The sequence below is a fragment of the Cornus florida genome, unplaced genomic scaffold, assembly GCF_030987335.1.
Source record: "Cornus florida cultivar Cherokee Brave unplaced genomic scaffold, ASM3098733v1 CherokeeBrave_3.0.0_Hap2_Chr01, whole genome shotgun sequence".
Classification (NCBI taxonomy): domain Eukaryota; kingdom Viridiplantae; phylum Streptophyta; class Magnoliopsida; order Cornales; family Cornaceae; genus Cornus; species Cornus florida.
The window spans coordinates 54,525,927-54,538,498 of NW_026775571.1; the positions used below are offsets into that span (position 1 = coordinate 54,525,927).

At 32.6% G+C, this 12,572-nt stretch overlaps 1 protein-coding gene across 1 annotated transcript; it reads right to left on the reverse strand.

Moving 5' to 3' along the window:
• Positions 1-238: 238 nt before the first annotated feature.
• On the reverse strand, positions 239-6,403 carry LOC132297325 (deacetoxyvindoline 4-hydroxylase-like). Its single transcript, XM_059794910.1, has 3 exons — positions 5,732-6,403; positions 787-880; positions 239-698 (listed from the first exon to the last, which is right to left on the reverse strand). Exons 1-3 carry the CDS (start codon positions 6,259-6,261, stop codon positions 549-551), a joined length of 774 nt encoding a protein of 257 aa, XP_059650893.1. The 5' UTR covers positions 6,262-6,403; the 3' UTR covers positions 239-548.
• Positions 6,404-12,572: the final 6,169 nt, after the last annotated feature.

Sequence of the window (12,572 nt, forward strand, 5' to 3'; positions counted from 1 at the left end):
TTGCAAGATCTGGGTTAGATCTATGCAACCGAGATTTGATTGACTAAAGGACCGACCTAGTGCACGAGACTCCTAACATTGCAGGATATCGGTTAAATCTATACAACTGAGATCTGGTTGACTAAAGACTAACCTAGTGCATGAGACTCCTGCTATTATAGGGTCTGAGGAGGGTTAGATACTTAAATGTAGGCAACCTTACCTTCCCATCAAGAGATTGTTCGAGTAAGCCCTTAAATTTGAAATTTTAAGTCCATATATATATTTACCTAATTGGTTCTGATAGGAACACAAATCTGCGTTACATAAGCAAATCACAGTCATGGGACCCGTGGCAAAGCAGGACATTGTTTAAACACCATCAACGAAAGCTGAAATATTTCAGCATGAAACAAAGCATCACCAATTCCACAAGCCACAGACGTATTATGGGGCCAGCTTCACGACTTAAAATGCAGCAATGAAGAAACTCCATCCTTCCCCTTTGAGGTTTAGTGAGAGTGAAACTCTTCTACAAATGTTTCGGGATATATTTGGGGGTTTTCCTTCTATATCAACTCCTTGATTGGTCCATAACCACTCAAGGAACTTCCTTTCCTGATTTGCTGTCTGAAAAAAGATGCCACTGAAATTCTTGGTCCTACATTTCTCGCCACCACTCTGTGATGCACACTCTTAAGCCTATCATTAGTGATGAGCTGTCCAAAACAAGACATAAAGAAAATAAATAATTTTATTCACTTCATACCTGATTGAATATTTAAATTTGCATCATCACTTACTTACCTGCAAAAGATCTCCAATGTTTACTATTAGAGCTCCACGCTTCGGGGGGAACATCAACCCACTAATTCTCCTAAAGAACTTGGAGGCCACCAACCTGGTATTGAATGTAATACCCCGATAATTTAAATGATTTATTAAATTATGATTAATTAATGATTTATTTGATTTAATTTGAATTAATTGCGTTTATTTTAATTTTTAATTGATTTGTTTTAATTGAGTGCTTAGATTAATTATTATTATTTTTAATTAAATTATATTTCGTGTTTATATATGATGATTGTTGTGTATGTGTTTGATTATTGATTAAATTATTGGGTATTATTTTTCTTGGTATGGTGTGACTTAGTTGTAAATTCATGTTTGTTAAGGTGCTTCGTGTAATTAGTTATTTTAATTTAAGTGTTTGTTTAATTATTTGTTTTATTTAAATTAATTAGATGTGGGCTTAAGGGAAGTTGGACCAAAAGATGTGGTCTTGGACTTATATGAAGCCTTATTGAGTTAATTAATAAAGATGGTTATTTGATTATTTAAATGATCATTTTGGTATTAATTATAAATGTATATATTTAATTATATATAAATATAATTAATTAATATGTGTTATGGAAGAAAATATATATATACATATATATTTATGTATATATATAGGATATATAATTTAATTAACCAATGGTTAATTATGGAAGATATATATATATATATATATATATATATATATATATATGTAATATAATATATGTTTATATATATATTATATTATTTAGAGATTATTATTCTATTTCGTAGTCGTAGTAGAAATAAGATTTGGATTCTAATGTGTATAAATATACACATAAAGCTTCAGGGTTAAAAGTTTTACATGTTAGGAAAATAAGAGAGACAAAGAGAGGGGAAGAAGAAGAGCTGACAAGGAGGAGGCTGGATCTGAAAAGGAAGACGTTGGGATTGGAGGAGACAATCAAGCTTGAAGCGTCAGTTTCATTTCGAAACCCACAGGTGAGTTTTCTCTATCTTTCCTCTTAGAACTCATAAATATTTCACCTTGAGTATCAATACTTTAATTAAATTATTAATTTAAATCTTTATTAGAACGGATTAATCAAAGTTAGGACGGATTAATAGGAAAATATTAAGTTAATTGTATTTGATTAAATTAGGATTAAATTGAAGTATGAAAAACATGTTTTATTATTATTGTTATTATTATTATTTTTTTGGAATGGTTGGATTTTAATTATATACATAGGTTGTATATATTTAAAATAATTGTTATGCTTGATCTGTGACCTAAGATGATTAATTAGGGTGAATGGAATTTCTGGTAATTTTCTAAAATTTTTTGGTATTTTTATATATTTTTTTGGAATTAATTAGATTAATATATATATACACGGCATATATATACGCTGGGGCAGGAATGGGCGCCTCCAATAAGGGGCGAGCTACAGTACGTCGCGGTACATAGCATTTAGGTGCGCCTCAAATCAGGACCGCAGGATGGTCCTGATGATTAATAGATGATCCGGTGTGGGCAGGTATAAATGAAGATGGTACATAAACTGATATAGTCCATTAGATTACTTTAAATGTTAAGTAGATTGATTTGGTGTAGTATGGATATATGGGAATTCGGTGTACCACGGATTAGAGCCATTACTGTGGCTTGATCAAAGAGAGATTGATAAGGTGTAGCACAGGTACATGGATTCGCAGTGAGATGATCCAGTGCTTCGCGACTCACAAAAAGAGAGAGGAACAACCAACCATAAGAAGCCATGTCATCCAAAAAGAAAGAGCAGCGCGTGGGAGCACGTGAACCGCGCGTGGGAGCGCGTGTGACCATCTGCCAGCTAGGAGTGGCGCATGGAAGCGCGTGAGAGGTGTTTGGCCACAGGTGGCGGCGCGTGGGGGCGCGTGTATAGGGGTTTGATGCCCCGGGAGGTTGCTGTAGCGTCCGTTGATGTCCCAGAGTTGATTTCAAGCTTATTAATATTGACATCAATTAGAAGAGGAGGTGTTTTAGGTGTTTGAGAGCTGTAGTATGTTGTTACGATATTCTTAGTTGCATTTTTCAGTAATATACTTAATTAATATTACGTGACGGGAGGAAGTGAGTATATATATATATATATATATATATATATATATATATATATATATATATATGGAAGGTGTTATACACATGTATATATTAAATGATAGATGTGTATATGTTGTATATATTATTTAAGATGGTTAGTAGTATTAGTCTTATTTAGTATATATGGATAGGCTGATTATTAAATTAATTATATGCATTTGATATGCATGCAATGCCTAGGTATGAGTTGTTTTGTTGATAAGTTAATTTGCTTATGTATAAATTGTTTGGTTGATAAAATTACTTTTAAGGTTTGGTACATGGTTGAATTGTAGGCATGGATAAGTTGCCAAAGACGTAATTATATTGCCTAAGTATATGTATAAATAAAACATAAATAGGACGCATGGATGAGTTGCTAAGTTTAAAAGTATAAATATATATACTTAAGGAGGCATGGTTGAGTTGCTAATATATAAATAAATATATTTTTAATGGCATGGTTAATTTGCCAATATATAATTAAATATACTTAAGGAGGCATGGTTGAGTTGCCAATATATAAATAATTATATTTATAAGGACATGGTTGATTTGCCCAAGTGTAATTAAGTTCTGATGTGTTAGATGATTAAAACTTCATCTATGGTTATTGTATGAATAGGTTGGATAAGGACTAGATATTCTTAAATTATAATACTCTAGTCATTATAGGTTAGTGTATTATTTTACGTGTATTAATAAAATAATATTGGTGGAGACATGGATGAATTGTCAAAACCTAAATATTGGTTTTGGGATTTAAATAATTAAATCATTATTGAGTTTGGATTAAATATAATATTATTTAATTATACTGTAAAAATGTTTAAATTAACTGTTTATCACGGGATTGAGGTTAATGAACTTTTCTTTAATAGAAATTGTGGAATGGTCTAGGTATGATTGGTATTTAATCATTGTTTTATTGGATTTGAGAATTTAATAAACCTATTTTTGTATTTATTAAATTTTATTAGAGGAGGTGATTAGTGTAGTATGTGTGTGTATATATATATATATATAAAATTATTTGTTTATATATATATATATATATCATTGTATAATAAAGATAAAAGTTTTATTAGGTTTAAATTTGATCAGAGATGATCTACTTATTGGTTTTCAGAGGTCTGGTAGAGAGAATTTGTTCGTTGGGTTTAACCCGCGATTTGTTTTTCAGGTTATTAGCAGTTCAAGTCTCAAGGTTGAGGATCCGCAGCTGGAGGACTTATCTATTCTTTCTATGTTACTTCAAAGTAGGATATTATACTTCAGTAATTATTAATGAATTTATGGATAGTGGATTTTGGTTAAGGGGTCCTTGAGTTACGGGATTCCCGAATTGTAATCATTGGAGAGTTATTAATAGAAACTTTTACTTATTAGTCTTTCTTCAGCGAGTTATATATACTTTTTATTTCTTCTTGTATTCTGTGTTTATTTAAATGCTAAATTGTTTTGATATTCCCGTGTTTTCGGGTGCGAGCCTGGCCAACCTACACGTGAAAATTGTGAAGTATCACATTGAAGAAGTATGGTGAGGAATGATGTGTCAGTGTGGCTGCTAGTACCCAAAGTTAATTCTGGTTCAGGACACACGGGGTAATAATGACCGAGAAGGAGAAACTGCTCGGTGCAATCCATGTCTTTCGAATGGTTGGGGTTGAGTCCAAGGGCCTCCGACATTAGTTCAAGGACAGTGTGTCCCAAACTCATTACTTGCTTTGAGTAATGAATCATTATATCACTGTCAAGTTGTCTAAAACATATCATATAGACAGTTATAAATGTTCAAGTGGCAAACGGAACAATTGTCACTAGAGAGTATCATACTATCATGTTATAAGTGCCAGAACAAAAATGCAGCGAAACACAAGTTGCACAACATGCAAAACACAACATGCATCTTTTAAGGTATGTTTTGTGTAGACCACATTGGGCAAACGGGAAGCAGTACAAGACAAAGAAAAAAAGTAACCACAGAACAAAACACATGATATACGTGATTCACCAAAACCAGGGCTACTTTCACGGATGAGAATAGATTCACTATATATGTAGAGATATTATGTAGAGAATTTTCAACACCGAATGAGATATGTTTTGTGCATACCAAACAACAGAGCATCTACTCAGAGCAAAAAACAAAATAAACACAGGATTTTATAACAATGGTTATTCATAAAAAGGAGAATATTTACTAGTTGGTCAGTTTGCTTTAAAACAAGCTCATTGTATAATGATCTTTAATTTAACTAGTGACAAGCACCGGAACAATTATTTATTTCGGATACATCATCTTTTTTTTTTTGTGCCAAAAATAAAAGAATAAAAAAGAAAAAAGATTCCAGATTGCAATTCTACCATTAAAACCTTTTTGTCCAAGAAAGATTAATTGAAACATTAAAAAGTTATAGGCATTTTGGAGGGATTTAGAAAATATTAGCAATTAGAATAATTTATGGTTGGATTGTTGTCATTCCATTTAACCCAATTGGGATGTCCCGAATCTTACATGTCTCTTGAGAGGAGTAACTTGAAGCTTTGAATTTTGAATATATTTAATACTCCAAAATATAATGAGAAATTGATCTATAATCGATTTCATAACAAATACACAAGAATTTCTATAAGTTCTCACCATCAGTTAGATACAAAAGAATGAATGGATCTTATAAGATTCCAAGAAATCCTTCAATTAAATACTATTTTATTTCAAATTAAATAAACTAATCCTAATTCCTACCCTAATAGCATTATCTATATACCATATAAAAATCTCTTAATTTATACATAATTAAGTAGTGAATTGAGTACCTGCAAACTGCGGGTAATTCATCCCGATCCGGAGTATGAGGAGCCATGACACAAAAAAGGGTGTCCTTCCAATCAGCTGCCGGCGAACTATACAGACGAAAATTGGACAAATACAACACTCTTTTATTGAAATCCCTTGTGTACAACTTCTTCTTCTCCTCAGTGTCTTGCTCATGAAATCTGCATATCCCATCTATCATCTCATCCAAAACAGTCACTGGAATTCCATGATTGACAACCTGAAAGAAACCCCACTTCTCACAAGCCTCTATTATTTCTCGAATGATCTCTCTGCGTTTGGTTGCATCTTTGTTAACACCTTCAAGATCAATAACTGGAATACTGCACTTGGAGTAGTCTCCAAGCTGGATATAAGGTTTTTGGATAAATATTTGTGGGATTTTTGTCAAACCAGCATCTACAAGTCCCTTGACACCAGCTTTTGTATCATCAAATGCTTTTAATTCGGTGTTGCGGTCATAACTGGTGTCACTTGGAGCCTGATTTCTGGCTGTGCTAGTTGCCATCATCTCCCTGTCTCTCTGTAGTAAAATAGTCAGTCTGTAGCTTGCAGGTGTTGAGTTTGGTCTCTTTGGGTGTATGATCCACGAGAAAAGGTAGATTTGGATAAGATGTTTATGGGACGGACAAACAAATGCACCAACCTCCTTTTACTTATTATTATTTGTCCTCCTCTGTCCCACATTTGTTATTTGTTCTTCTTATCTGTCCATGGAATAAAATTTCCTCCTGTAAATAATACATCATGTTCCATTCAGTTTGGAATGTACTTTACAATAAAGTTGAGATATTTGTTAAACGTCTCAACTCTTTATAAGGTACATCCCGAACTGGATAAAATGTGTCTTACTATTCCACTGAAAAGAATTCGGGTCCATCTGTCCTTAGGCTAGGCTAACAAGGAGGTTCTTATGAAAGCAGTCTTGAATGAGAAATTATTACATAATCCAGAATTATTATTTACGACACATAAGCAAGTGTGTAAGCGACTAAGCGTTATGTCGACTTTATTTCACTTTTTGCTTACGTGTCAATTGATGAAGTGGTTTACTCATTTACGTCATGTCATCTTTTAAACAACAAAGTTTTCTATGGTCCCGAGACCGTTGCTCTCGACCAATCATAGACGTAAGAAAAAAGCTGAAAAATAAAAATAAATAAATAAATAAATAAATAACAAACTTACACATTTTTGACACAATTGCTTACATGTCCAATGGTGAATGGGTCGAAACCAATGTCCCGAGACTATGTAATAACTTTATTTTTAAACTATTTTGGAGAAATTTTTACATGATCTCGGCCAATCAAAACTCGACATCTAACAAATGTATCAACTTTATTCAATTTTTTTCCTGTGTGATCTATTGTGATCGGTCATGACCATGTAGTCCTGGACCATGCAATAATTTCTCACTAGCTACAGTACCCTACCCACTTACATCATGTCATGCTTTAAACTAAAGGCCAACCCTGGGGCAAGGTGTAAAGGCCGATTTTCTTTTTCCATTTTTACCTTTCATTTTTTTTTTTTCTTTCTTTTCCAATGTGCATTGAGTGTTTCATGACGTAGGGAATGTGTTTCAGGTTGTTCGGAATTATTTCTAGTCTGAGAGTCTCTAAACTCTTAGGCCATATTTGGTGTGGTTGAATGAAATCAAATAAGAGGGAATGGAATGTTTTTCTTTCCATTCTTGTGTTTGGTGTGAGCTATTAAAAGTGGAATCATCATTCTCCACCATTCTCGGAGAATGGTCATTCCACCTAAATCATTGCATCTTTTTACCAATGGAATGAGCATTCCATTCCCACTAGGATTAAAAAAATTATGCCTAAAATAAAAAATATATTATTATCTCTTTTATAAACATCGACGTCTTCCCACCCAACATCATCTTCCAACCCATCACAACCCAGCCGCCGCCATCATCATCATCTCCTTGCTCCGGCCGCCATCATCATCATCACAACCTTGCCGCCACCATCATTACAACCCTTGTTTTGCCGCCATCATCATCTCCTTACTCCGCTCGCCATCATCATTATCACAAACCAGCCGCTGCCATCATCATCACAACTCAGCCGCCATCATCATAACCCTTGCTCCGCCGCCATCATCATCTCCTTGCTCCGCCGCCATTATCATCACAACCCTTGCTCAATTGCCATCATCACAACCCTTACTCGTTGCCATCATCATCATTACAACCCCACCACCGTTAATTTTTTTGTTAAATTTATTTATTTAGTTATTTTTAAGTTAAATTTCTTTATTCCTATTCCATGCTTCTTCTCAACGACGTCTTTTGCCCCAATCTTGCTTGCCCCAGTTTCATTACTTACACTTAATTTTTTTGTTAAATTTATTTTCTTTTCTTTTTTAAGTTAAATTAATTCCATTCCAGCTTTTAAATTGGTTCAACCAAACACAGGAATGAGAATCATCATTCCATATTTACAACATTCCATGTTTGCACCCAAACACTATAATGGAATGGTCATTCTCATTTCATTCTCATTCTCATTCCATTCTCAGCTTTATTCCATTCCCACTGTATTTCCTTCATGCACACCAAACTAGCCCTTAGATGTCATTTTCGGGACATTTCACTTTTTCGAGCATGTGGGCCCGAGATGACGGCCGTGTAAAGATGTCTAAACCATAATACTTTGGTTCTTTGTGACTTTATGTTGCTTTAATTTCACTTTATATTTTTAAGGAAATGGTAAAAAAGAGGAAGAGGATTCATAAACCCATCCTTGATGTAATGGGGGACTCCTCTGTCGAACTTAACATTTAGATCATGTGCTAGTGTATATTTTGATGTGTTGTAATTCAATGGCTAAATGTATGTATATTTGGTTATGAATGGTTTTGAGACCTATTTTTCACCTTTTACGATCTCATTGTGATCTCTATTTCTTCTTGAAGCTTTTGAACCATTTAAAGATGTAATCGGACCTAAATTGATGAACGAATAATGAAATCAAATCTACCATGATGTATGAATGCTATTTTATTCATGTTTCTATGTCAATTGGTGCATTTAGAATAAGTTTTGGTGCATGGTTGAATCCTTAGGATGACTTTTTGAGCTCATCCGTAGCTTTTAGTAACCAAACCGATCATTTCAGAACATATCAAGATCATTTGGGTGCATTTGGACACCCCACATGTAACGATCCAAATCTGGGGATCTGGATCGCTAATCAGGTCCTTACCCGAACCGAGGTCACACAAAGGTACTACGGTTATTTCACGTCATTATATTAGTTCTAGCATCAGCTGCATTCTCCTGAACCAAAAAGGAAAGTTTGTGTATTTATCAACTTCTATTACCTTTTAAGCCTGACTTGTAGGGATATTCTAACACAAAATTTGGTGTGTTTTCTAACCATATTAAGACTATCTATTTGTCTATATAAACTCATATTCATACACATTAACTCACGGATTCTGCATTAAAAGTTTCATAACCTTAGAAAGCCTTTCGGCGTGAGTTTCTAAGAGTAAATTATTTTTTTTGTTTTTGAGAGCATGCAAACTATACACGAGTATTTTAGGTTGTTTGTTCATTGTTGGGTCAGGATTGTCGTGATTGAAGATTTCATATCTACCTATTATAAAGCAGAATTTCTTTCGAACTTTAGAGATCAGTTCTTGAAAAAAGAGAGAAGAAGATCACACTTTGAAGGGAAGAAGACACTCATGGAGTGTTGGTTGATCTACCAGCGATCCTTCTACAAAAATCAAGAGTAAGCCTAAGGTCGAGAGCTGTCGGATGGGTGAGTCACCAAGTCAAGGATCGTCAGCAATTTGTTTTTGGTAGAGTAATAGGGTGAGTCTAAGTCAGAGTCAATTGTACTATGCTTCATGTATAGTGGATCTTTTTGCTTAGGACGGCATAGTCCTTGAGGTTTTCGCATAACGATTAGTCCCTTCTGCTACTCAGGGTTTCCTTATAAGAAATCCGTTGTCACTCTAAACTGACTATTTACTTTACTTGCAATTTATATTTACTTTGTTGGTGTATAATTTAAGTTTATTTTGATAAATTTAAAGTAATAAAAAATTAGGTAAATAAGCAAGTTGAACCATTCACCCCTTAGGTTTTTTATACATACTATATGCCACAACCATTCTGTATTGTGTAACTCACAATTGGTATCAGAGCCATCCTCTACACATTGAGTTGTTCCCGTGAAATATTTTTAAAATAAAAAATCTATTTTTGTTTTCAAAAATTCATTATGGATAGTGTAATACCCCTATATTTTAAAGCAATTATTTATTGGGATTAATTGCTTTTTATTTTATTTCAAATTATTTGTTTGATTTAATTGGGTGTTTTGATTAATTTTCTTATTTTAATTAAATTATATTTCGTATTTTACTTGTTGAATTGATATAATGTTTTTCTTTGTGGAATAACATGATTGGGTTGTTTATTTGACTATGTGTGTATTTATACTCATGTGATTTAATTGTGAATTATTTGTAATTAATAGACTTAATTTTATTGTTTTATTTATTTAAGTTATATGGATTGGGCATAAGGGAAATTGGACCAATGGATGTAGTATTGGGCTTGGATGAAGCCTTGTTGGGTTAATTAATAAGGGCTCATGGTTTTGAAGATATTTAAATGATTTTTTTTCATATTTATATATATAAATTATTATATATATATATAACTGATTAATGATTTTTATTGAAGGAAATATATATATATTACATGATATATATGCAAATATGATTTAAGTAATTAATGATAATTATGAAAGGAAATATATATATATATATATATATATATATATATATATATATTACTAAGAATATTACGTATATATTTATATTGGCAGTCAAACTAGGAATAGGATTAGGGTATATATATATCTATATATACACATAGTGTTGTATTGTTAAAAATGGTTTTTCACATTAGAAAAAATAAGAGAGGCAGAGAGAGAGAAGAAGAAGGGAAGGTTGACTAAGAAGGGTTCCGATCAAAGAGAGGACGACGCTGGCAACAAGGAGGCTGCCAGAATTGGAAGAGACAACCAAGGCTTAAGATATTGATTTCGTTTCGAAACCTTCGGGTGAGTTCTTCTCTACTTCTCCTCTTAGGACTCATAAATCTTACACCTTGGGCATCAAAATCATGTAGATAATATGCATGTTAAATCACCTAGACATAGGATTAAAAATATGGACTAAATTGACGTGTATGGAATGATATATATATATATATATATGTTTGTATATATGTGGATAAAGAATATGATTTAATTAAATTCATTTTAGGTGTTTTTACTTATTGATTTTTACATATATGGATGTATAATTGTGTAAGAATCATCTTAGAATTTATTTGGGGTTGTTAGCACGTGATTCGGGGGCAAAACGACAGATTTATAGGCCTAAAACAGATCTGTGAAACTGCTGCCGCAACTTTATGTTCAAGCACAAAGGTTTGTGCTAAAGCATAGTCACCGATATGACAGCTAGTGCTCGAGCATTAGGATTTGTGCTTGAGCACAGATGGTTTGTGCTCAAGCTCTGGAACAGAAGAACTTTGCTTAAATGACTTTGAGTGATGCCAGATTGATTCTAGAAGGTCCCAAACATGTCCTTATGCATAGGAACAATGTCATAAGATGAAAATACCTGAAAGTTCATTATACTCTTGAGATTTAGGGTTTGAGGGAAAAGATTAAATTAACTATTAAGTTTTAATTAAATTTTTTGTTGTGAAATTAAATGCATAAATATTATGTATAATTATAATGGATCTAGAATACGATCTTAACTGCGTTTAAATGTTTATCATTTATATATATGATATTGATGAGTATGATGATGGTATATAATGGAAATCATAGAAGGTTATCTTACATAATTTATTTACGTTTATATTTTTTCATGTTGCCTATTGTGTATTTATTGTAAATTAATTTATGATGATGATAATGGATTATGTAACCACGTGGGCTGACTAATAAATGCAGTCTCACTTGTATCTCGACTTACTTAAATGGTCTTGGTATTTGGTTAATATGAGGCATGGTTGAGATGTCAAGGTATATAAAGGTGGCCTATTTACTTGTATGAATAAAATACATACATTGGAAGCATGGATAATTTGCTGATATATAGTATAGACAAAAACATACTCTTGGAGGCATGTACGAGTTGCCATTATATTTAAAGTTGTAAAAAGAATAAAATACATATTCCTAGGTATGGATAATGTGATCTATTGAATAATTTTTATTTTTGTTTAATGTTGGGAACATAGAGAATATGATACTAAGAAAGGATGTTACCCTTGCTATGGTTATGGGTGTATAGTTAAATTACTATATGTTTAATTATAAGCATAGAGAATTTACCTTAACAGGTTGTTGTATAAGTACTATTATATATCATCATATATTAAAGGATAAAACTTTATTAGGATTGGTTTTGGTTAGAGATGGATTATTTACTAGTTTTCAGAGGGTTGGTAGAGGGAACTTGCTCGTGGGTTTAACCCACTTTGTTCTTTTACATCTTTCAGGTTATTAGAAATTCAAGTCTCAAGGTTGAGGATCCACAGCTTAGGGACTTATCTACTCTTTCTAATTATTTCGAGTTAGGATGTTCATCCATTATTAGATGTTAGACTTTATTTTATTTATAAATGACTGAATTATTGGATTATGGTTTTTTTTAAGAGTCTTTGAATTACGGGATTCCCGAGTTATACCTTTTGGAGAGTTATTATCGATGGAATTATTATTTAATAGATTTTCCTTTAGTGTATTATTTATTTCATTT